At 41.5% G+C, this 26,832-nt stretch overlaps 1 protein-coding gene across 1 annotated transcript in view; it reads left to right on the top strand.

The window, feature by feature from the left end:
• Positions 1-26,832, top strand: part of epha6 (eph receptor A6) — a 191,267-nt gene that overhangs the window by 44,405 nt on the left and 120,030 nt on the right. The window contains exon 3 of the mRNA XM_030428095.1: positions 6,491-7,154. Coding sequence (XP_030283955.1) covers positions 6,491-7,154 — 664 coding nt within the window. The remainder of the gene's footprint in view (positions 1-6,490; positions 7,155-26,832) is intronic.

The following is a 26,832-nucleotide window of genomic DNA, read 5'->3' as shown; positions in this document are numbered from 1 at the left end:
TCTAGTTTCTCGTGGCCTAAATTAACATCTGTCAGCTGAGGGGTCCTGTACATATGTGGTTACTACTTAAACACACAATTTGCTCATGTATATCTGAAGAACATTCGGTTATCTTGTGTTTGATCATTTCCACACTTTTTTTCCACACTATTTTTAATTGTCGTGAATTGATGTGCAGAAATCCGGTGTACAGTTGTGTGGGTGGGTGTGCGAAGAAGGAAGGAGATCTGTGTGTGTTTGTGACATTGTGTTCGGTTGTTTGTGCATCAGTGAATTTGGGGATTTTGTGTCACATGCATAGACACACAGGCTCAAGAACGGAACAGCTGCCAAACTTACTCCGCAGGATGGTTAACATTCATTCGCAGACGATGGGCTGTGTTTAAAAGTCGCACATAATTATTACCATTGCAACCAGTCTGTTCTTGCAAAAACACGATAGCATGGATTTGGGTTAGCATCAACAGTAGCATGCATTTTAGCATTGCTTTTAGCGAGATAGTGGTAGCTGTCACTATAACACAAGATCTCCCCAGGTATTAAGGAGCTACAGTGTTTCATCACGGTGAAACTGTAACCTGTTCTGTACATTTATGGCCACTAGTCAACTTCACTGCTAAACTTTCCCTCCATTCGAATCTTCTAACCCATAAGCCAAGCGTGGAGGGTGATGCATGACTCCGAGATCATTCCAGAACCAGCTTAACTTTCGAAAGTTAAGGAAAAATTTATGGGTTTAGTTATGTTTGTCAAAAAAAAAAAAAAAACAGCTCCTCAACATAACCCTGAAAGGAAAGATAGATATGAAATACCCTAAAAATAACCCTATTCAGTGTATCACCTGCAGTAGTTGACCATCAGCTCTCCCCAGTGTAGAGATGCAGCGCATAGTATCCAAAAATGTACAAAAATTGAATTTACCTGGATTTTGGTGTCTATGTTAGATATACATTCACATATAGTGATGTCCAGGTTCACTTCAGGTTCGATCATGTTGACTGACATGGTGCTTTTATGTCCCTTTTGTTAAAATATGGTGTACAAATGAATAAGTCAAGTCTAAAGACAAACTAAATGACAGTGACAAACACAAACTCTGCACTTTTGTGTGTGCGTATGCCTGCGTGTGTGTCCGCGTTAGTCCGATCTGTAAAACTTTAAAACAGTGAGCACATATCTACTGCCCGTCCCATCATAAACCTTTTAAAGCCCCGCTCCTTACCCTGCCCCACTGGTTCCTGTCAGTAATATAATTATTAAGTAATTCTTTTATAGTAGGTCATAACACACTCTCATTCACACAGTGGGACATTTGACTTTTAAATTGTGTTTAATTCTTTTCTTTTTTTTTTTTCTTTTTTTACAACCTCAGACCCAACCAAGTGGCTGGACCGTTTAGGATCTCTAAATGTTTAATTTCGATGGAGGACGACTGGAGTGGGTTATGACACTATAGTTAAAAGTGCTGTTCTCAGTAGGGCTCCGGGTTTCACAGCTTTAATAGGAGGAGCTCACCTCTGGGCAAGTGGCCAGTAAAATGACTGGCTCTCTTTCATGTGAAAAAGAGATGGGGCTATAAGGTCCTTGGTCTCAGGCTGCAATCAATCACCACATTTTCTGACCGTTTTTCAATTATGCATGTTAAGGCTGGACGGCCAGGTAGCGAGGTGGCCAGGCCAGGCTTCACTTAAAGTTTTCCACTTTGAAAAAAGAACCAGGTTCACGTTCAGATTACAAATGAGCCCCACACACGGACAATTGAGTGGCTACAGTCTTATCAGATTGGTGACTTCCAGGGGAATACTGACTGAAATGTTCCTTTTATTTTGACATCAATTGAGAGGAAATGAATGTCATTGCTTGTGAGACAATTTAGAAAAAAAACGAATTCCCAGCTCTTGTAAATGCAAAGGCTATTTAAAAGTGCTGCCACCACTCAGCTGCTTGACATTATCAGCGAGCTGACACGTTGCGACAGTCTTGGAGGATGTTGAATCAGCTGCGAATGGTGTTTAGTCGGGGATTCGAGCAGCACTGTGCTCCCATCACCACGGATTGTTTTTCCCTCCTTTGGGACAGATCACAGTGATATCTCTGCCTCTATCCATCCATCTCTGGCCACAGTTTATCTACAGTGGCATTGCAGCTCATTTCATCGTCTCCTACTTTACTAATTCTCGTGCAGTTCCTGATAAAAACACACTTATCTCCTCTTGTCTCCTCCTTTCTGTGTCTCTCATATATATTCACCCAGTACTTATTAACGAACGTAATGTTGCCAGTTTTATTCTGAGATATTAGATCCATAATCCCCTCAGTACAGAAACAGCCTTGACGCACTATAAAAATGTCTCAGGTAGGGAGGCTGAGGGCTATGTCTGACCTTGCTGTATGTGTTCGGCTCTCTTCGTGCAGAGCTCACAGTTATACAGTCACATACATACACACCGGAGCTGCTCACTACTGTAACAGTCAGTCGCTGTGAATATGTGATTGACAGGTGTTCGGTGGCTTCCTCGGCTGCCCTTTCGCAAGCTCTGTAGGAACATAAAGTCATATTTCGACACGTAACAACACTTCGCACTTTCACAACAGTGAAGCACTGACGTGAGGCTTAACTGGACAATTCCTTTGCTTCTGTCTCCGGTGTGGAACCATTTATTTTTTAGGCAATGCAAGATATTTTCCTCTAAACCGAATTTCTTCTTTAACTCTCCTAAACTGTAGAGCTTGGCATTGTTGAAGAAAAAGCCTTTGAGCTCCAAGGCACTGATGCATCTTTCCTCCTACAAACACCCCTGCAGGTCAACAGCTGACTAAGTGTTAAAATCAGACTTGGAAAGGTTTGAAGGGCAGATTGAATCAGCGCGTTTAAACACCTGTGCCATGTAGCCTGCCTCAGCCAAGTTGAGCGTCTGTGTGATAAAAGCAACTGAAAACAAAAAAAGATGAAGAAAAAAAAAAGATCTGCAGTTAGTAAAGAAAGTCAAACAAAATCAGCATGTTAGGAGAATGTACGTATTGTATATAAAATTATGTGTACACCCAAGATTTCAAACTGGGTGGTGGTTTATGCATTTTGATATCTAAATGTAGGGGTTGGCAGATGGCAGGCGTTATGATAATGTGTTAAGTGGGTGTTATTACCATTAATATCTTTATTCCAGTAGGTTTTCATTCTGTTGTTAAACTGTGATCAACACCCCAAGAAAAGACTTCATTTTACTTTTCACAAATGTTTGGGGTTGGTGAGAGTGAGTTTTTGATTTGTACACCTTTAAAGCTGTCGACACTAGCCTCTTTCACACTGACTTTTCGTTCTGCGTCTGATCCGCCAGAGGAGGTAGCAACAGAGTCGCAACAGAGACGAAATGACATCTGTGTAGAAATGTAGGCCTGCAGCGCGGGACCTTCGGTGTTCACAGTCTGACAACTTAACAGATCCTTCACTGGATTTTGCTCAGAATAAAAGAGAAATGTCTCACACTTCAACCCACAAAGCAAAGTTACAGGACTGTCCGTCTTAACTCACAATGTCCTCTAGTATTTTGTTGTTGTAGTAACTGTCTTTGGCCACTTATATAGAAAAATAACCAAATTTACAGAGGAAAAGTCACCTCGACCTGGTCAGCCCTCCTGCCGAGCCTTTGGAGAACCCCCACCCAGAAAACAGCATTCCTCTCTGTGGGTGAGAGCCACACAAGGACACCAATTTACTGATTGTGATTATGTGATGCAATTTAGAGCAAACAACATATCTTTGTTACTTTCCACGATGCATGGTGGGTCAGGATCTCAATCACGTTAAGTAGAGTGACGGCCTCAAATCCTCCTATAACTGATGATAGCATCCCTTGTCTTGAATTTATGGTTGTTGTGGCACTGAGCTTTTACAGTTCAACTGCAGGCAACCTGTCAAAAAAATACACATAATTGGTCATAATTGATGCATTTTGGTAAATGAAATGGTGAACATCCCTTCCGAGAGTTAGATTCAGTGGATTTTGTTCCCCTCTGGACAGTCAGGCTAACGTTCCCTGTGTTTCCAGTCTTCAACAGTCTGTGATTAGCTAAGCTAAGCTGCTGCTGCTGCTGGTAGCCAAATTAAAATTGACTGTAGCAAAGTGACAGTGGTTTTGATCTTCATCATATTTTCCATAATGTCACAGTAGATGTTATTGTTGTCAAGCAAAAAATTCCAGTCACACATTGTTAGTGTGTTAGTTGTTCAACAAAGCTGAACAAAATGGATGGACAAGTTTTTTATCCTGTCTCTTGTTAGCTGTGAGGTTGATAGAGTGCTATCTCTCTCATCTCAAGATGGTGGATTTTCTGGCTTAAATAATTACACACTGACTGTATTTAACTTTCCCAACGGAATGCATTGTGCATAGCCACACACGGGAGATGGGCAGTATCACATCTAATCAAAATCAATTTGTTTGACTGTAATGCTACAATTACACCTTGAGGCACGAGCAGATTAAAGCCTGTCGTCTTTCGATGATTGAATTAGAACATGTTATTAAAAAGGATAATGAGTATATGAATGCAAACATTAGGCTTTGATTACTACTCTCATCAAGAGGTAATATTTAGCTAAGTGCAAAACAGCTTATTAAATGCGCAAGCTTATCAGGCAAATAGTAATAGGTAAATCAACCAGCGGCTCTATCTCAACTCTCTCGACTGTGTTTGCCTATAAAGGAGTTGTTTTCCAACCATTAATTAGAATGGGGATCTCTCCTCCCAGACCTGAGAGTGGGAACGAGCATGTCGGTGTGTTTTTGTGTGATGTCCTCAGTTCACTATAAATATAGAATTATAATTACATGAATGTGTTGGTTAGTAATTAATAGCTTTTTCCTTGGCCTTCCTCACCTCGCCTCCCAAATGCATCCCTTGCTTGTTCCTGTGAAAACTGTTTTGATTACTGTCTTTGGCTCATGAAAGGAGACAGTATTGGGTGTGCAAAACTGCAGTTCAGCGGTCGGCATACGCACGATTTCATTGCTCATACTCATCCACAATTCTTGTGAGTCACCGGGGCTGAAAATAAAATTGAAGGGTTAATGTGAGTTCATATTCTACATTTTTTGACCTAACAATTTTTTTCAAATAATTCCCATAAATTAATGTTTTCCACAGGAAGTTACATTTAAGCAATAGTAGTAGTGGCAATAGTTTAAAAAAAATCATACCCCAGCGATATACAGTATGAGCCAAATGGTTTCTGTGTGCTAAAAATAAAGCACATGCACACAGGCAGCCTGTGAAGGGTCCAGTGCTGCATTGTAAGCGAAGTGATTTGAGAGCCCTTTTTTCCCAGGCAGGTAATTTGATTCTTGGAGGTCGATGTAGGGTGGTTTTGGGGTCGCCCATGTAGCCAGTCCCCACTCTAATAAAACCAGAGAGCTGTGCAGGACCGGGAGGCTAAAAACCCCCATTAACTTCTCTCCCATCAACATGGGGACAGGTAACCTCATGACCCAGCAATGCTGCCATGCGCCCTGATCATGTGACCTGGGAGTTGCAGAGCTGATGATGAGGCAGCTGGAGTCAGACATCATTCTAAGAGAAAACCTGCTTAGAAAGACCTGGAGGAATAAGAGGAAACAAGATTGTTTGTTTCTGTTTTCCGTGTTAAGGTTAATAGTCAGTCTGTCTCATCATCAGCTTGGTCACAAACAGAATGTCAACTAACTCTATGATTGTAATGATTTTAATTAGTTGTGATTCATGGCTTGAAATGGAAAGCTGATGTTTTGTTTTTTATCACTAAATGATGACAAGGGGTTCACGACCTGTTCGTGACGAGGGTCAACAGTGTTTTGTTTTGAGGTTGTGCTATGTAAGTAAGATAATGCACGTGATTGGCGTAATTTACGTCTCTGTAAGTTACGAGACTGAACATAGTTATTTTAACCAAAAGTACCAAAGTAGATATATATATATATATATATATATATATATATATATATATATATATATATATATATATATATATATATATATATATATATATATATATATATATATATATATAAATATATATTGATGAGCTGCGAGTGAGACCAAGTGTTGTAGTCACGACCACCTTTACCGAGACAAGTCATGACCCAGACCAGAGTGTATCGAGAGCAAGAAAAGACCAAGACTGTGAGAGGTTGAGAGCAAGTCAAGACGACAGCAGGGTGAGAACTGAGATAAGACCAAGAGGAGTGCGAGTACTTTCCTGGAGATGGAGTTTACTGATCACACACGGCCACTTGGCTTATCCTTAAGTGCCACAATCAAGAAATTTGATTGGGATTTTTGACAATGAACAACTGGTAAAAACACCATTGTGTCCTTCATTCTGTTTATAGCGTACATTGTTGCCTGCTAGAGCAGCCAAGACACTTACGAACTTTCATGGACTCATGATTTCTTTGCTTTTCCCTCTTCTTTCCTCTTCTACCCCTTATCCCCTCCTTTTTTTTCTGTTTAGTGGGATGCCATCACGGAGATGGATGAGCACAACCGTCCCATCCACACTTTCCAGGTTTGCAACGTGATGGAGCCCAACCAGAACAACTGGCTTCGCTCCAACTGGATCTCCAGACAAGCTGCCCAAAAGATCTACGTGGAGCTTCGCTTCACCCTGCGAGACTGCAACTCCATCCCTTGGGTGTCTGGCACCTGCAAGGAGACCTTCAACCTCTTCTACCATGAGACCGATGAGGCTCACGGTGTAAAATTCAAGCCCCCGCAGTACACCAAGATCGACACCATCGCTGCAGATGAGAGCTTCACTCAGATGGATCTCGGAGATCGCATCCTCAAGCTCAACACGGAGGTGCGTGAGGTGGGACCCATGACCAGGAAGGGCTTCTATCTGGCATTCCAGGACATTGGTGCCTGCATCGCCCTGGTTTCAGTGAGGGTTTACTATAAGAAATGTCCGTTCACGCTGAGGAATCTGGCCTCATTTCCGGACACGGTGCCTCGTGTGGACTCTTCTTCACTGGTGGAGGTGAGAGGGGCATGTATTGACCATGCTGAAGAAAGAGACACGCCCAAACTGTTCTGTGGAGCTGATGGAGACTGGCTGGTTCCCTTGGGAAAATGCGTCTGCAGCGTTGGGTATGAGGAGATCGATGGCTCATGTAGTGGTGAGTTTTCCGACCTTTCTGTCATTAAGATTGCTTTTCTTTCATCAATGTAGCCTCTCCTGAGACTCAAGGAAGTCCTGCAATACTGGGTAAAAACCCGTGTTAGTGAAACTGTCTCTGGTTTAGAGATTGGACCTTCTCAGATCCAGTGAATCGGTGTAGAATACCAAATGCTGACTGACCCATGACTCAATGTGTTATTTATTTGAAGCTGTCGAGATATTATTGGATTTTTTTTGCCAGCATTGGCAGATGATCACATTTTTCCCACCTAAAACGTGTGTTTCATGTGAGCCAACCAAACCTTCAAGTCGATGTTTTGCACTCTGGCAGGGACTTGTATTAATCTTTCCAATACTTCCTACACAAGTTTTCTTGCGGTCAGGATTTTTCACCTAAAATCATGTATGAACTGTGTTTTATTTCAGTGTTAACCACCTGTTAACTGTCATGAAGGGTATTCTTGGAGCAAATTTTTTGCACTTAGTATTCTTATTTTTTACTCTTCTCAATCATATTTACTTAATATAAGTCAAGTAATGAAAGATGAATCAGCCAGTCAGATAGTGGTCAATCTCATGTCTGCACGGCTTAGCTCCACTTATTTTTGGCTTTTAAAGATGCATACAAAAAAAAAACAACACAAGATAAATGTTACGTTAGTGGCTGAACATCTTTCTATGAGCCCCATTATTCCTTAGGCAACATGTCTAAGCTCATTCTTCTGCTGTGCTCTCTTGCATCAAAGATTTACAAAAGCAAGTTTATACACTCCCTCTTCATTCCCTCCTGCTGCTCACACTGTCTCCTTCATTTCCCTCCGCTCTCTCTGTTATTGCTAGCTGCTAACTCTCTGGAGAATAAAATGAGATCTAATTCAACGGGATTAGACTCTTCAGGATTTGTTAGGGTGATGGCAAAGAGCCTATCTGATTCTCTCTAAGGCTTTATTAGTGCGTGCATGCACAAATTCATATTTTTGTCATTTAGAACATCTTGTCCCGGGTCTTTCAGTTACAGTGAGGCACCAATACTTTGAGTTTTTCAAATACATTGTATTCTAGGCATTTTGGATATCACAGGGATTCCAAAGAGATCATTTTTGCAAGACTCAGATGCACTCAGCAGTAACTCTGGCTATAGTACATGCAAGATGAGTGAAAGGGGCAGCCGTGATAACAGAAATCCCAAACAATGTTATCAAGATGTATAAGAAAGGTGAATGCTTGAATGGCTGCTTTGTGGTTGTGGGTTGTTGTTGATCATGGATTTGTGTTAAAACGCAATGTTTGTGTGTGTCATGTGATTTATATATACAGAAGAACAGAGTGTGTGTATGTGATTTGTATGCGTGTTGGTATGTTGTTGTGTGTGGTGTTCCACCGCCTGCCGTCCCAGGGGCTACCTCGGTGCGACAGATTACCTCAGCTGGCTGGGTAGCAGTTTGATCCTCGACTCTCTGATATGAGCTTTGGGTTATCGCCGGTCGCACCACTCACTGGGAATGTTATAGTGCCAAAATGCCTTCATGAAGATCCAACACATCTTCTTTTCAAGCCATGTATAGGCCTGATGTAAGGTCAACCGGTACCCGTGTCTGTGATCTACAGTAGATAAATCTACAATCTACAAGGTATCCAGTGTGCTCCCAGAGAAACAGGCCACTTGCAGCAAACAGTGGTCCATTCATTGACTGTGATTCTGTCAACCTGACAAGTATAAATATATCCTAGGTGTTAGCTGAAAAACGCTGGTTTTAACACCTGCAAGTGTTTAAAATTCACTGTTAAAGGTTTGACAGGTGGAATGCGAACCCAATCTGCATCAGACTGACTTTGTTAGAATTAATTAAAGAGAATAAATCCGTCCTTTGCTTTTATCAGAATCAACAATAGATGGAACTATTGACACATAATGGATGACATCCAATCCGTCCATCTATCAACCAAAAACTACAGCCTTACTCAGTGCTCTTTTGAAAAATGCTTTCATGACTACTCATTGCTCTTCTCCCACCATCCACAACCAGATGTCCTCGAACAGTTGATTGCAATTCATCTTGTGACATGGGTCGGCGAGGTTTCCCAGCTGCACTCGCAGCTGCATCGCAATCAACGGGCCAGGGGTTAAACTGCAGCTGTGATTAGAGCCGGACTGTTACAAAATGGCTATTCCATTCATGTCTGACACTTTATTATTATTCTCCCTGTCTTTTTATACACGTTAATTGTTGTGTGACCGTCCAAGCTTCATTAAGTTCGATAAACTCACTTTTGAGGACTTGCAGAAAAACAGACTGCAAAGTGAGTTTGCATTTGAGACAGGTTAAAATGTATTTGCAGGCATGTTCTTTGTCTTAAAGATGCTTCATTGGTGTAGGACATCTCATCGCATAATACCACAAAACCAAAGAGATCCTAAATAATATACAGTGTACTCTAAATGTATGTTATACTTAGTAGCATTTAAAAAGGAAGAACTAGTTTTAAATTAAAGGTTCAGTTAGGGTTTGGGTTGATGCGTTTTCATTACCTAAAAATGCACCTTGTACATAGCCAGAGGGAGCGGGTTCAGTAGCGAGATCAGTACCATATTTATACCGTATTTACTGGCTATAGAGATGCTTTTTTTTTGTTTTTTTAGCAGCCCCAGTAATCTCAAACATGCTTGGAAGAGGAGGGTCAAGAAAGGGTTATTCAGCAACTAACAGTTAGATGCCACTGAATCCTACACACTGGTCTTTTAAATCTGTCTTGGATGTGTTTGCTATCTATTTTCAGAGCCGTCCGTCATGCTTTTAAGAGGCAAAGGGAAGCTATAATTGAAGCCAAAGTGGGAAAACAGTCATTTCTGCTCTTTGCTATTTACAACATTAAGCAACAACAACACTATATTCACCTATCAGCATCCCTGTTGGGCCTATGAACCGCGATAATTTGTCTCCCCTCTCTCCTCTCCCTTCTATCCTTCACCCCTCGCTCTCCATGAAGCAGATTTCACAGTTGGGTTAAGTTCAGCCCTTTGGGCAATGTGATGGCATTTTACTGCAATGTCAGCCCTGAAATGCAGCCCTTGCTCATTGTTCCAGGATTCAAACAAGCGTCGTTATTAAAAGCCTCCGCACAAGGTACCACTGGAGCGCCTTGGGCATCGAAGGAGAAAGGCTGAGGTGACTGGCTAAGCTAATGCTTCAATCCCCAGTTTACAACCGATTGGTGCTTTAAATACTCTGGCTGCTTGGGCATAGGCTGGAGAGAAATGACAGGTTTAAATGATCTGTGATTTCAGTTAAATACCATCGTTGATAGGTGTTTTACAAGCGCAGCACTGACCTTTGTGCTCTTCATCTCTGGTTGATTATATGTTTCACGATGAAATATGATGCTGTAGGTCACCCCGAACCAGACCACCAGATATAGCCTGTAATGTAACTGATAAATTGATGTTAATTAGAAGAATCGATTGCTGAATCCTGAAAGTGACGAGAAAAAGAGGATACATATTTTCTTTCTTAAATGCAACTGAGTCCTTTGCTTTGGTATGAGCAGACGTTTAGATCAGGGTTCTCCATATTACATTACATTCTTCTCACAAAGAGGTACTGCTGTTTAGTTTTTAATGTCTTTTCCTTAGAAAACCTCTAACACAAACTGAGCCACAGATATGGCACTAGCAGTACACTCCAGTTCCGACTTGCAAACCTTTATTTATCCTAGAGAAAAGATAAGTTGTATGAAGTCTGAATAAAGGGGCTGTAGCTCCATTGAGGTTGGAAAAAAGGACATGCCTGCCGCTCAGCCGAAGCCAAACAGTATTTCTCTCTGATTCAAACCCAGTGCTTTTGGTCACAAATAGCACTCAGTGAGGCTGGAGTTAATCAAATGTAGCTGCTAACAATAACCCTAAAATGGTATGCTCGTCAAAATATTAAGACTCAGGCTGACATTTTACTGTTTCACTGGAGGATTTCATAGGCTTTAATCTACAATGACAAATGTTGTTATGAGACCATAATGTCAAACTTTGTGTTGTGATCGCAGAAGTTGGTATACAGAAGAACTATGCCTGGGCTTTGTGGAACAGAAGTTAAATGTATACCCTGTGGAGTTTGTGTGGGGTACCAATGTTCTTGGCTATTGTGTTCTTGTACAATCATTTTGTTGAATGACATTTTTTGCAAAACATGTCATGAAATTCACATTGCATGTTTACTGCCTGACTTGTTAGTGGAGTTACAGGCTTCAAGGTGATTGTAACTGTGGAAACCTCTGCATGTTTTTGGTGAGGGACCATGGCTGTTTAGCATAAATAAGCAGAACTTTCTTTACTTCTCTGTGATTTTACAGAAAGGTACTATGCCAACATTTATTCTGGCATTTAAGTTGCTACAACACCTGTCCCGCTCCTGTTCAACAGATGACGATGTCACCATGTTAGTTTGACACTGGGAATTGCACGTTTCCACTATAAATAGGCAACAGAGGCGGAGAGAGGGGGGCAGATTCTTCCACAATTCATCACTGTTGAGTATTTTCATCTGCATTTGGGAGTATTCTTGTGTTGGGCATTGTTCTTTTCAGTTTAAAACTAGTATCTTGTGTTTAACTACAGTCATAGAAGTGGACATTATGTGGTGCTGTTTCTCCAAAATGCTGGATGTTGCTTTCTTTTATTCCTGTGTCATCTGTTTCTTGATGACGATGTCAAAGGTCGATCCCTCTAGGTCTTAATCTTTATCCTCAGTCTCTTGCTCACACTCGGGAATCTGGTTTTCTAATGAGCTAGAAAGAAAGATAATTTGTGCCAATGAGCTGAACGTCTGAGCAACTTGTAATCATAACGGGCCAAACTGTGAAAAGAATTAAGTCGTTAAACCCAAGCAACTTTTTTGTGGCTTTCCCTGTGAGCAAAGTCACCGACTCCCTGGCTGAGGTGTCATTGTGGGGACACATTTTGGGTTTGGTTTAACCCGGCACAACGATTAAGCCCCAGTTTTTCTTTTCCCCCACTGAACCCGCACCTCAGTCGCCTCCCTGCCGCCCCTCCCTCACTTGACAGCGAGGGTCGTCATCACAGGGTCAGGACGGGATCGTGCCTCTGTTCTTCTTGCGTGTGTGTTTATGTGTGAGTGCATGCCTGTGACATATGCGCATAGACACCTCCACTTCCTCCTCGGCAACCCTCCTGGCTATAGCAGCTGCCCGCCAATCGTCTCACATACCTATGTCTAAATATAGGCCTGAACACACACACACATGCACACACACACACACACACACAGACCAAAACACCAATAAGTGCAAACTTTGGTGTTAATGGGAGATGACGCCTAAATGATTGACATGCACATGTATCATCCCTCTCTCTCTCCCTCCCACTCACCGTAAGACAATCCAACCAATGCCGTTATGGCTCAGTGTTGTACAGCGAGTCTTGTGTGTGTCAGGCTCTGTGTAAGAGCTCTCTGCAGTGCTATGAATAATGTAATCACAGTGTGTTTGCGAGTGTTTATTTATACGTGTGTGTGTGTGTGTGTGTGCCGCGCCGGCGTGTTTGTAGCCGGGCGCTGTTTGTTATTTGCTGAACTAAAGTGCTTCTCCCCCCTGTGCTGGGCCGGAGCAGCAAGTAAGAGCAATCTATTTACATTTTAAACTAATGCGGTGCCAAACAAGTCGAGAATTACGGCGCACCCCCTCGTATTCAAAGAGTGATGAATACCCCCGAGGAATGAAAATAACACAATTTGCCATGACATTTTGTTACATGAGTTGCACTATTTTAAAGTCCATTCAATTTTGAAAAACAAAAGACAAAGTGTTCCACAGTACTGGATTGTTCTGTTGTTTAAGTAAGTGGAACCAGTCAGAGCTGTAACCTTCCAACCTTCTCTTGAGGTTTTCACAATTTAAAGTTTGAAGTTTAGAATCCTCAAAAACAACCTTAAATGTAATTTTTTTTAAATGTGTGTGACTGAATGGGATAGTGTTTTCCATTAAATCAGCTTTCCTAAATTAATATAAATGAACGGATATGACAATTCATTTGAAATGATGACGTCTTGTTGGAGGGCCAGGTGTCAAAGGAGTCTTTGCTATTTGGTTGAACTTAAGTCAGAGCTTCAAAGGGAAACAGGCTTTTCAAATCTTGTGTGTTTCTGTGTAAAATTATCATCAACTTTAAGCAGCGACGGTTGAAGGGACAGCCATGGCTCCACAGTGTTCGTGCGCGATTCTGTCGCGACACTTCCTGACGTTGCAGCACAACAGTCTCCGGTTTGCCGCACACAGGAGTACATCAGAAAATGTGACAAGGTAGTGCCGTAGCTGTCCCTCTACCATCACTGCATCAAGTCCCTAATGTTTGCACTGCTGCAGCCCTATATGGCCTGGCTACTGTCAAAGCAAAACAAACATAAGAATCCTAATGTCACCTTGAAGTCCTGATCTCTGTGCTACTGTTTAAAAAGCCGTGTCAAACACAGTTGGCAGGTGTTGTAACTTATTGATCTTGTAAGAAAAATGGTTTGAATTTTCTGTAGTCTTGATTGTGAGGTGGAACATATATTAGCTTGGATCAGAATTTGACACCGGCGCTGTCCAACAAGTGATTGCCTGTCTGTTCACTCTTGTTAAACTGAGGTTTCAATCACTCTCCCTCTTCGTCTTCTTTTGCCTCCTCCATCAGCGGGTTGTTTCACCATCACCTGGGGGCAGTGACTGGTGAAAGCTATGCCTCTCCTGTTTTGGTTGCACAATGGCAGAGTCGCTTCCTTTGCAGCATCATTCAACCTTCTTCTATTGCTGTAAAAATCCCGCCAAACAGCACAGTAAAAGTCATTACACTGTGCAATCATTATTTACTTAAAAAAAAAAAAAAAAGATTGTATTGCCAGTTTAAATTGATTTTTTTTTGTTATTGTGGTTTTGTCTATGTCATTTTTTGGTGCTGGTAAATCGCTGCAAGCCGAGGCCTCCCCATTAATACAGGTGTGTGCCTCTGTTTGTGTGCTGCAGGCAGGAGAAAAACAGTTTATTATCTTATTAAATAAAAAAAATTTGGAAATTGTTCCATCTCCGCGCTTTTAAAAAAGTCAGTTTTTTGTGAAATGCTTGGATCTCACAAGTCTGTAATAAAATCTGGCACAGCCACAGCTGGAAACATGTTAGTTTAGCCATATAATCTTTACATCCAACTGTGTTTAAGCTAGTAGACATTTAGAAAAAAAAAAAACTAGAATTTTGAATGAAACATTAAGATTAAAGTGTATATATATAGTATAGATATCTCAAGATCAAAAATTAATTACCTAATAATTATAGGTTCAAACCATTTCTTAGATGATCTAAATGTATCTCTACGTGTTCAAACTAAACATTGTGCTGACAAATGTTGATTTTGCCCGTAATGCAGAGCTGCCACTTTCCGCACACCCGCATGGCCACATGGCTACACATCAGGTGTCTAAAGGTGGACTACACACAGGTAATTGGGCGGCTAACAGGAACAGCTGCGTTAATGTTAATTGGCATGCCGGCATAAACATCCTGAAAGAAAGTTTCACTTATAAGACATTTTCAATTACGGAATGAAGACAGTCAGACAACAATTACAGCACATATCCTTCAAGCTGTCAGCCAGCCAAATGAGATGTCACACACACACATGCAACAAGAGAGAGAGAGAGAGAGGACGCCTGGGCGAAGACACACATAGTGAATCACTCACACACACACACCGAGGCGAAGACACAACAGAGCGCACTGCGTGCCAAACCACCTGGCATCATGGTCAACACAACAAACACACACACACACACAGACACACAAAAGCTCTAGAAATGCACTCAAGCATCCACAACTGAGTGTTAATGCAAGAGACAACATTTTGCTCTCACAAAACATGCTCCAACAAACACAGACGAGGAGACGCACCAGGGGGCTCAGGCTGGCATCAGCAACAGAGCTGTTTACAGATGGGCCACGCTGCAGGGAGACACTGTGACATTTCAGAAAAGGATGGTTTTGGTTTAACAAGCATGGTCCTTCAGGCTTAATTGGGAGAGTCTGGAGAGAGAGAGAGAGAGAGAGAGAGAGAGAGAGAGAGAGAGAGAGAGAGAGGGAGAAAGAGAGAGTGTGTTCAGTGCACGCTGAAAGTGGATCGTAGATCGTCGGGAAAATTTAACCCCACTTCATTCAGCATCAGCAGACAGACGCTCACAGCGTTTTAATAAAAGAACGCATCGAGCTAAAGTATGTCACAGATGGGGTCTCGAGTTTCTCCTTAGTCTCCTGAAGACGACTTTATTCAATTTTATTTATCCTATTACGTATCAGTCGTTCCCTGTGATTGATTTCTCATCAGACCTGTCAGCGGTTATGAATCTGCCATTTCCATGTACTTTCTGCTTACACATGCAAACCATACAGTGTGGTTTAACTCGAGTGGACTGCTTTTTGTTTGTTGTTGGCGCAGTCATTGTATTAGCATTTGCTTTTGTAGCTATCACAAGGAATATAATTGAAAGCCCTTTGAAAGCTGACGGTATGCTAATGCTTATTTCCCCTGAGTTGTCATTAAGCTCAGCACACCACTGAAAGGCATGGAGTTTCCCCCCGCCAAAGGCTCACTGTGGCCTGAATTATGTCCAGCGTAAATAGCTGCTGTCATCCCACAGCTCTTTTGTCTGTCACCACATGCCATCAACATGCACGCTAAATAACCACTGGAAATGAAAATGATTGATGAACGATTCAAATCAGAAAAATTTGAACATGACCTATGAGTAATTATATGATGTATATGAAGAAAAATACAGCAGAACGGATACATATGATAAACAATGAAACTCTTACTCCTACTTATAGGACGTACTTTGACTTCCATTGAGATGAAGTCGGACTAGTGGGATGTCATGAGTGTGCAGTCTGACACTGTCATGTCAAGGACCGACCTAAAAATGCGAGCATTCGATTTTTACAGGAATTTATGTTTTTGACTTGAGAAATCATCGAGACAAATGCAGATAAACTTGAAACCCAGCAACGAGTTGTTTAAGTTATAAACTGTAGATGGTTTCATAGGTTTTAAAGGCTGAGGTGCCCATTGTGAGCACTCAATGGTCTTGGAAATTAAATTCTAATTAAAATGAACAAAAACAAGCCTGATTGCCTTTAGTGACTGTTTGAAAAGGCAAATATCGACCTTTAATTTAACTGCTGTTGTTTTTTCCACTTAGTATAGTTATTCACATCCATATTATACACAATGCAATGTCCAGTCGTCCACTGACAAATTATGATATTTGTTGATATATATTATACAATATTTATTAAATTTTTTGTTAGATGCCGACCTCTAGTGGCCATGATAGGGAATAAGGCAGCAATGGAGGAAGTCAGGCAAAGTAGTATAGAGAGAGACCAAGTCTGCATAGGGAGGAGGTCAAGATTGGATGGTTGGGTTGAACAAACAGAGGACTGTTCACCAGGATAGCACTGTTCCTGTCAAGCGTGAAAGCAAAGTAAAAGTAAAATGAGGTTTTCTTGTAGTTTAGTTACATGACAAAAATGACATATCTGAAGTTGATGTAATGTAGAAACGTTTGTAAATGAAGATACAAAATGACGTAGTTTTGTTTTCCAAAACCTAACCAAGTAGTTTTCTTGCCTAAACCTAACCAAACTGTGAGTGTCCAATGAAGGTTGGGTGCTCCTGTCGCTGGTCAGTTGAAGGGCCATGCTGTTATATATGTTGTTTGAAGGTCTCTGGTCAGTTGTTTTGAGGATATGTTGTCATTAGAATAGGTTAAAAAAATATTAAAATACCTTTTGCAAATGCCAGTCCAACTCTAATTTAAACTGACAAATAAGTGCTTCTATAAGACTATGTGGTCTCCCAATCCCGTAGGCCTCAACTGCATTCTCGACACGTGGAGCTCCTTTGTCCCACTGATAGATGTTGACCATGCAGTAGGGATCAATGGCCTCAGTCGGCTTGGCATAGTGAAAAATGGGGCGCCATCTGGAGCAGGCCAGGAGGGTCATTGAGTGGGTTGCAGTGAGGGGAGGGTGGTCATCCTCCTACTCGTGGCACAGCTTGATCTTTCAGCTACCTGCCACTGACTCATTCACAGACGCTTGGCTGTTGTGGAGGGTTTTCTTTCCTAGTGACTTGGGACAGGCAGTAAACGTGGTGGGAGCTCAGCATCGCTGAGATGGCTTTAAAGAAGTAGCAATGTTTATTAGATAGCAAAATGGAGTTGACCGTGACACTTGTAATCTGACTTCATCATCCATCAGTGGTTCGTTCTTGCAACAGAAGCTGGCCCAAAGTCACAGCCATTGTAATCATGCAGTATCCTCAGATAGCTAACATTTAGTAAATGCAACAGGAAATAAGGCTGCGATCTTTAAATTCTCTCTGCATGACCAAAAAGCCTTGCTGTGACTAATTTTTTCATGTGAACCTTGGTCTGAGTGGAGCAGCTCTATGGTCTACTCCGTTCTCTGTGACCCGATGACATTCAATCCAGAGCATCTGCTGGTTGAAGGAGTCGTGTGTCAGTGAGTCAACTGTCTTTGTGGGATCAACTTATTGTTATTTTGGGGAGTATAGCAACTTATCACAGTGAGTAAGGCAAAGTTAGAGATTAAACTACAGTGGCTGGAGATGATAGAGCTGAAGTTGGGCCAAGGTCAAACACACAGTACGTGATTTCTGCCACTACGGTTCTCTAAATCAAAACAAGCACAAAAGGGTAGTTTGATGACGTTGTAGTGTGCATCATTGTTAAACAACGGGCAGAAATGTGTTATTCACGTTACCTGCTGCCGACTCTCTTTTTTGACAGTTACATCTAATGTTCCACAAGAAGTTATAGCAACAGGTGACCAGTTAAAGCGCGATTTCTCTATCAGAAAAGATCTGGGATAGTGAACAACTCAACAACAAAAAAAAAATATATAAGTGTAGATTTTTTTAGTACAATTTAAAAGTGCTCATGTAACATCATATGTTTTAAGGTCATGATTAGTGTTCGCTGTCAATATGAAATGTAGAACATTGTAATTTTTGGCTTAATTTCAGAGTATAAATATAGTTTTTAATATTTGTTGCTGACAGATATTGCTATGTATTTGTGTTTGTCTTGAAGATCTGCTTTGTGTCATTGGTATTTAATTTGAAGAGACAATTGCCAGGGTCTGAAAAACTCTCAAACCAGCAGAAATCCACTGTAAAAAGAATGAATGCAGACAACATCAAACCATATCGGCACAATGAGACACGCAGAGAAGTAAAAAACTGTCTAGGAACACTGTGTCTCGTCTGAATGAAATATGTTGCACTGATGGCGCAGGTGAGGAGGGATGCATGTTTGCTCATTTAAAAATCCAATATCAATTCCATTCCTCTTAATTGCCGCTGCTACCTTCCACTGTCTCCCTTTAAATCTGTCACTTGATGAGCATTAGAGGCTCTCATGTCGTCGCTGCTCAAGCTGTAATTGAGAACAAATGTGAAGAGGGAGAGTGTTTAATTGGGGTTGTCAAGCCGAGGGGCGGGTTTGTTGGGCACCTAGAGATCTCCTCATCTCTTTGCATTCTAACAGTTTAAAGAATAAATTATGCAGATTGCAGTTTTTTTTTTTTTTTGCGTTAGTCCTAGTTGAGATGTGAACTTGCCGTGACTTCTGCTCGGCTCCCCCCCTCCGCCACCCCTTTGCCGAGAGTTACTTCAAAGCGGAGAAGTGATCAAAGACAGTTGAAAAAAATAAAATTCCCCAACGTACCGGCACCCTGCATACATACATACAGCTCCTGCCTGTCTCAACGCCGCGCTCTCTCTCACTCAGAAAACAAAAGCGAGCGACGCCGTCTGATGTTTCCCTTCCTTTTTCTCTCGTCTCCTCCTCGAGCACAGTCCTGTCAGACATTGCAACATTTCAATTGATTTCCCTTTTTTCCCCCTCATATGTGTGTGTTCTATTTTAGTGCGTAAGCCAAGAGACTGAATTAGTCATTAAAGGGTATGTATAGCACGACATGGCCCAGATAAGACATCACAGGCTCGGATTGAAGAGCAGACTTGTCATAAATGAAAGCACATTTTAGGAGCTGGAGACAGCCTCCTCCCCAGATCACAAAAAAAAAGAAGAGAGAGAGAGAAAAAAAAACAGGGGTTATTGGGGGTTCAGCGTCGATGATGACTGTGTTCCGTCTCACTCGGAGGTTTGTTTATCCCACAGACATAAAGTAAAAGAGTTAATCCTCTTGTGTCTAATAATTAAAACATATACATCTATCAGCTGCCATGTAAAATAAATGAATCATTTATAAAGAGCAGCCCTCGTTAGTGAGAAGGGTGGAGAACGGATTTTGAAAGTTGCTCTAATTAAGATATCTCTATCACTAGCCAGATTTTTCATGCATACAGCAGCTCAGTGAGCCAGACCTCCTCGAATCACAGCCTCTTTAGCACAATTACCCAACTAATGTTCATGTTCTACGTCCGTCTTCAGACATCATTGCCCTTGTTAAGTCTTGGTACCAACCTGATCATCCCTTTTTCATTCCTTAAGGCAATGATTTTGTTATTTTGACACACGCAGTGTCTGACTTTCACTTTTGTTGGCTTTGAAGTAACTTCTGCTAAATACAAGTGAAACATTTTAAAATCAGACGTTTGTTTATGAAACCTCACACATCACTGTCAGATTTTGACGTTGAGAGATTGACGCATTTGTTACATCGCGGCCCAGAAAGAGCTTTCGTTCCCCTTACCCTACCCTCAATCCCCCTTTCATGCCAGCACATATCAGAGAAGAGAAGCGATGCCACTTTTTTTTTATGCTTATGTATATCTTTGCACCTGCACATGTTTTTCTGGCTCCAAGTGGACCTACTTGCGCCAAGGTGGGTGGAGCGACACAGATGAGGTGGTGTTTGTGCAGAGCAGACAGCAGAGAGTCATTCTGGCATGAAAAATGTCCTTGCGTTTTGCACCTGCTCAGAACGCCTTCTAATCAAATCGGCGTGCGTAATTGGCCATTTCAATGGCTGGATTTTAGCAAGCAAACGTGTCTCAGAACAATCACAGAACATCATTAATGTTTGCAATTTAAATCTTTCAACACGGTGCCAGGATTTATCAGGCTCTGGCTTGGGGAGAAGAAGCGGTCGTCTATAAATCAGAAGGTCGGTGTTTCAAGTTCGCAGTCCACAAGTCAAAGTGTCCTTGGCCGAGATACTGAACCCCAAATTGCTCCTGGTGGATGCTTCATTAGTGTGGAATGTGCGTATGAATGTTTAATGCTCCTGATGAGGACGTGGTGCTTTGCGAGGTAGCCTCTGCAACCAGTATGAATGTGTGTGTGAATGGGTGAATGTTGACTTGTGTTGTAAGGCCCCTTTTAGTGGCTGAAAAGACTACAAAGGCACATCATAAATGCAGACCATTTACCATTCAGCCAAGTCAGGATAAAATGTTGGCGCTTAATGTTTCCTTAAACCACTAATAAGTTCACATTTGTATGTGTCATATAACGTTCATATTACATGTTTATGATCTAACTTCCATGTCAGTGGAGAGGATGTTAGTGGAGTTACAGGTGGGTGACGCAGTTGGAGACAGCATTTCATCATTTGTAAGTGTGACACCTCTGTGGGTTTCATGCCGACAATTTTTATTGGGATGTAGGAGTTTATAACGAGTCCTCAAGACAATTTCAAGCCATGTTTGTTGTCACTTATATTGAGCCAAAATATGTGAAACCACTTGAACCGCCTGTATTGTATTTTTTTTACGTAACCCCTGACCTTAACCCTCACCTTCACCAGGTGTAAGAGTGACACCGCAGTATTTCTACCAACACCTGAGGAGAACTCCAGTCGTGTTTAGGGCAACAAAACTGGTTAATCTAACGAGACATCTAGACAGCTGCAGCCATTTGAGGTGACCAAAATAAGTATCAAATTCCAAAACATATTTTCCTAACCCTAACCAAGTGACTGTTGTGCCTAGACCTTATCAAATCATAGGCTTATCATTTTCACAACATGAAATTGAAAATTGAAGCGAAAAGTTGCAAAATAAAGAAATGTTAAAGGAGAACTTCGGTCGATTTAAACATGCAGCTTCATTGCTCAAGCTACCCTTGACTTGCCAGTACCGAAGACGCGAACAAATTTGGTCCAGCCATTACAGAGCTCTGTGAACGGAGACTTCGCATTGAACGCTAACAGCATGGGGTCAGAACTTTACACTGTGTTTTAAGCGTCTTAACATGCTCCACATCTCACACCAAAAGTTATGCAACATCAGCAGACACCTTAGCACACAGCACTGTAGCGTGTATGACTCAAACTGAATAAAAAAGTAGTTAAAACAATGTGTTTGTGCAAGGAGCTACTTACCTGTTTGTTGACATCAGCGTCTTCCGGTAGCTAGACTAAACTAGCTGATCCGTCGAGCGTGCATTTACTCCCTCACTGGCGGAGACGGAAACGTAATCCAGCCTTTTCCTGTTTATGTTCATAATGTACATGTCCATGTTACAGCCTGTCATGAGCCATGAGCCTTACAATAGCCTGTTAAGCCTGTTAAGTGCACACTCGATGGATATGCTAGTTTGGTCTAGCTACCGGAACACACGGATGTCAACAAACAGGTAAGTAGCTCCTTGCACAAACACACTATTTTAACTACTTTTTTATTCATTTTGAGTCATACACGCTACAGTGCTGTGTGCTAAGGTGTCTGCTGATGTTGCATAACTTTTGGTGTGAGATGTGGAGCATGTTAAGACGCTTAAAACACAGTGTAAAGTCCTGACCCCATGCTGTTAGCGTTCAATGCGAAGTCTCCGTTCACGGAGCTCTGTAATGGCTGGACCAAATTTGTTCGCGTCTTCGGTACTGGCAAGTCAAGGGTAGCTTGAGCAATGAAGCTGCATGTTTAAATCGACCGAAGTTCTCCTTTAAGTTTCAGTGTATGTATATGGTTTCCAACATTTACTGTATTTTGGCAATGGGGGTGTTTTTTCTCCTTGCACGCAATTGTGTCTCACAGTATTTGCATTAATGGCATTGTTGTGAACCAAAGGTATGTGAAGACTAAGAAAGTGTTTCCTCAATAAACTCAGCAGCTCAAAAGGAGCCACTGAGAGCACTGTGGCGGTAGATTTTTCATTGTCTGAACCCACAAATTTAAAGAAATAATAGTGATCGGATGAGATGCTTTGCTTTACATATCATATATATGTATCTGTTTTACCTATTTAAAAAAAATTTAAGCCCAGTGACAGCACGTTCACCTCAATGACACTCTCCCTCACCCCGTCCCCTCTATCTCCTCATATATGAGCAGCACCCGCGCAAGAAGTGAGCCGATGACCCCGGGGTACGAACGGCTTTAACTAGCAGTAGGTGTCTCTCAATCTGCCGGACTGCAACAGCCAAGCTTGTTAGTCACACTGGTGGAATTGCACACACGCACGCTCTCTCGCTCGCTCACACGCACACACACACACACAAACACACATGCACGCACGCACGCACCAGTGTCCCGTGGATAGACTTAATCCAGCCATTGAGTGCGGCAAGCAGAGATAGCAGAAGTGGGTCAGTTCTCGAGAAGACTGTGGTGTGAAACCGTTACCCTCGGGGTGGATTGAGGTCTGAACTCTGGCTGACCCCCCCCCCCAACAAGTACATGCGCACAATGAAACCTCAGAATTTGCCGGATGGAATCTGCTTGAATTAATGCTGACAACTTCATTGATCAGGCTAAAACTTGGGCTTAAGCCATGGGAAGAGTATTTGGGACATGGATAAAATAGAGTAGCTGTAATTGGGTTTTTCTTCATGCTGAGATTAGCCGGAGAGGAGAAGGTTTAAAGCTGAGGAGCTGGGAACGATGTTGACTCACCCCCTTTCGTGGTTTGCACTTCACATAGAACGTTTCGGGAATTACAACTGCAGGTGGAAATGTTAAGATTTGATTCAGAAAGCCATGTTTTAGGTCTGTTTCTTACATGAGTCTTTTGTGAAAACGCTTAAATGGTCTTTTTGAGAAAGTACCGTATTTCCAGGTTAAAAATTCTCTGTCTTCCTGTATGGCAGATGATTGACAGGGGGCAAAGAATGTAATGTAATATGCAAATGACTGATGCATACTTGAAACTTTTATTCCAAAATCAATCGTACAGGTGCCTTGAGTTACAGGGGACAGATATAAATGAGAGAATAAATGCTTGAGGTGATAATTACTCCAGACTTTATGAACAGTCAGTCCTTCATCTGCATGATTTCTATGATTTCCACCCATATTTAAGATGCATGATATCATAATGTCCTCCGCAATGTGACTGAACAGAACAACGTTGGGTTAGATGATAATGAAAATGTTAATAATATGGCTTAAAGACTGTTAGCATCGCCTTCTCTTAACCATTTTGAAAATATATTGGCTCTAAAGATTTTGATTATTACAGATTAAATCATCTATTAATGCCCAAAAGATATGGTCGTTGTGTTTGAAATATTCAAGAAAACCACTGTGCTGCAGGAACACCCACCAAATATATATATATATATATATATATATATATATATATGTATGTATGTATATGTATGTATATATATATATATATATATATATATATATATATATATATATATGTATGTATATATGTATATATATATATATATATATATATATATGAAAGATGAGTTTAACACGCCTCAACCTGCTTCCCATGGAGCTGAAAGGCTCCTATCACCATCACAAATATGACTGGGACAGCAGATGCCTGAATCTAACATGTTTATATGCTAAACTGTCAGTCAACACAAACCACCACACCATTAAATGAGGCCTGAATGCTGTCAGCCAATATTTGCACGTTTGTCTGTTCATCTTGCGAGGTAAGTATAAATAACGGCAGTACTGCCATGATATGTATACAGCTAACATCATTGGGTTAGACAGCTCTATTTGTGGGACGATTAAGTCATCACATTTATTGGAAGAGTCTAAATGTGTTCACATGTGTGGCTCCACCTTTGCAATCCATGGAATTTAGAGGTTTCATTTGTAAGAAGGTTGATTTTTGAGTCTCATTCCCAACTCATCAAATACTTCAATATACTCATCAAAAACGCTTTGGGATGGTGCTGGACCCGACCTACAATTATAAAGGGTCTGTTTTGTATAAGCTTAGAGACCCAAAGAGACCCAAACTCAAAAAATCTTTCTTACTGAGTTGACCTTTAATGGATCACTTACCATTGCTCCAGTGCCTGACACAACAACACAACCCCAGAGGTCCAGCGAGGTCATACCTTAAAAAATTAATTGTCAAGTCTGATCCACATTGTGGCCTCAATAGGTCGGGCTTACTCTGGAACGTCCAATGGATGGTTTATCAGATTGGGATCGAAGGTGGTTGAGTTGTTTGCACGTGATTGTCAAAGTTAAAAAAACACAAAAGAATACTAATGCATGAGTCTAAAACGGGTCTTTGATTGAAAAAAAAGGTTCAAGGATCAAACATACCAGTCAACAGGAACCTGGTAAGCTGAGGCACAAAGACAATCAGGCAGGGACTAGATGGAGATAGTACTGTAATACAAGAGAGTTAATGAGACAGTAGGAGACAGATGAGTGAAGATGGTGAGCAGTTGCAGTGATTCTATTGGCTCAAGGGCTGGAAGGGTCTGAAATGACAGCAGGGTGAGATTAACTGAGAACAAAAATCAATACTCCTGAGAAGTTTTGCGTTGGAGCAGGGTGCGTTCACGTGCTGCAGGGGCGTAACCATCAGATACTCTGTCTACAGCTGTGTTTGGGTGGGTGGTCCATGTCAGGCAACGTCAACATAAGTGTTAGGACCCTCGGTTTCCCAGCGGAACATTACTTTGTAGCAAAATGATCAATTTTATTACCTCACCTGTCAGCAGCTTTAATGTTGTGGCCGATCGGTGCATATTGACATTTCTATATACACTCTGACTTCCCGAGTTCTGGTTCCATCCCGTGTACAGTTTGAGTTTGCAGTTTAAGTGACATCGCTTGGCCACAAATCTGCAGAACGTTTGATTTTCGCCTTTAGTGGAGCCATTTCAAACCGTCATCACTCTTTGTAATGGTAACACTCGGCACCATTAGGCTTCAGCAACTAGTCAAAAGGATGGTTCATCTGAAATTCGTACAATCCCCCAAAAATACAAAGTGGCTTTTTAGACCACAGTAAAGGCCAACAGTTACAGAGACAAAAGAGCACTTTGCAGTGTTATATATTTATTATGCATGTGTGGGAGCAGTTGTGTAGGTATGTATGGGTAGTCTACGAGCGTCTTTCTGTAGACCGTGCGTGCGTTTGTTTGCCTCAGATTGTGTGCGAGATTTTGTCTTTTCTGAATCTCATCTACATGCGTTTGCATGCGTGATGCTTCACGTGTGTCTCTTGCTCACACTCTACTTCCTGTGTATGTACTTATGCGGCTGTGCGTCCTTATTATCTATCACCAGCTGCAGCTAGTAGGCAGCTCATCCCACTCAGGCTGATGTATGCTTATTGAGCAGCCAGCGGCAGAGACCGGAGACCTGATTTATAAACCAATACAGCTTGTTTTATAGGGGATTGATCTGCCTGTGTCTCCATCGGTGAAGCATTCTCCTCGTCTTTATTCAGAGTGACAGCAGGTAATAAAGGAACGGCTGTGAAAGAGAACAACGAGAGTGTTTACAATTATACTGTTTAGTGCCGTCACCTTTTCTGACATTCGTATATTACGCCGCATTCCAGACATGTTGAAAAAGTTGAAAACTTTTTTGAACGGGGAAAACACAATAAGGCGAGACGCACACTGGAGGCGTACACTGAATCACTGCACTGTAAGATTATTTGTAACCGAGTTATAATAAAATTTAATACGATCACACAACAGTTGAGAAATGCAACTCGAGATATGACATTTCCCATTTCCATGATAGCTGTAGGTAAATCTGAGCCTGTGATATGTGATATTACAAAACAGTCAGCTATATCCCTAAAATACCAAAACATCAAATTAAAAACAATAAATAAATCGTATTCTGTCTGCACTGCCCAGATTATACATTATGCATTGCATTATGCTGAGGAAATACACTAAAGTAAGGTTGATTCAGTAACTTCTCTGGAGATTTTAATCATATTACATGATATTCATCAAGGCGAGGAACCAGTGATCATGGACTTCAATGTGTTCAATTATGAGAACTTTAAGCAATTATTTAATTCATCCATGTTGGCTTTAAAAACTTACATTCAAAGTTTATTTCTTAAGTGTGGAGACAAGGTCAAGGTCACTGCGGGGCGCACACACACACACACACACACACACACACACACACACAGCATGAAAAAAGGCTGAGCCTACACCTCAAACTCAGATTGTAAGATAAGGTCACAGTACTGCTGCCGGCGCCACACCACATGAGAATAATTCAAACTTTATGGCTGGTTAGTATATAGATATCATAGCATTATCGTAAAATGGCACATCCGTTGTCTTGTCCTTGTTTTAAAGGCTGATGCAGGGTGGACAGGAGGTCGTGTGGCTCAGGCACCACTTGGTGATGCCTCATCCTGCTCAGTCGTCTCCTGGATCCACTCAGTTTAAATATCATTTGTATC

This window comes from Sparus aurata, chromosome 9 (assembly GCF_900880675.1).
Source record: "Sparus aurata chromosome 9, fSpaAur1.1, whole genome shotgun sequence".
NCBI classification, from domain to species: Eukaryota; Metazoa; Chordata; class Actinopteri; order Spariformes; family Sparidae; genus Sparus; species Sparus aurata.
Note: the sequence above shows the minus strand (reverse complement) of the source record. Positions and strands in the feature narration are given on the sequence as shown.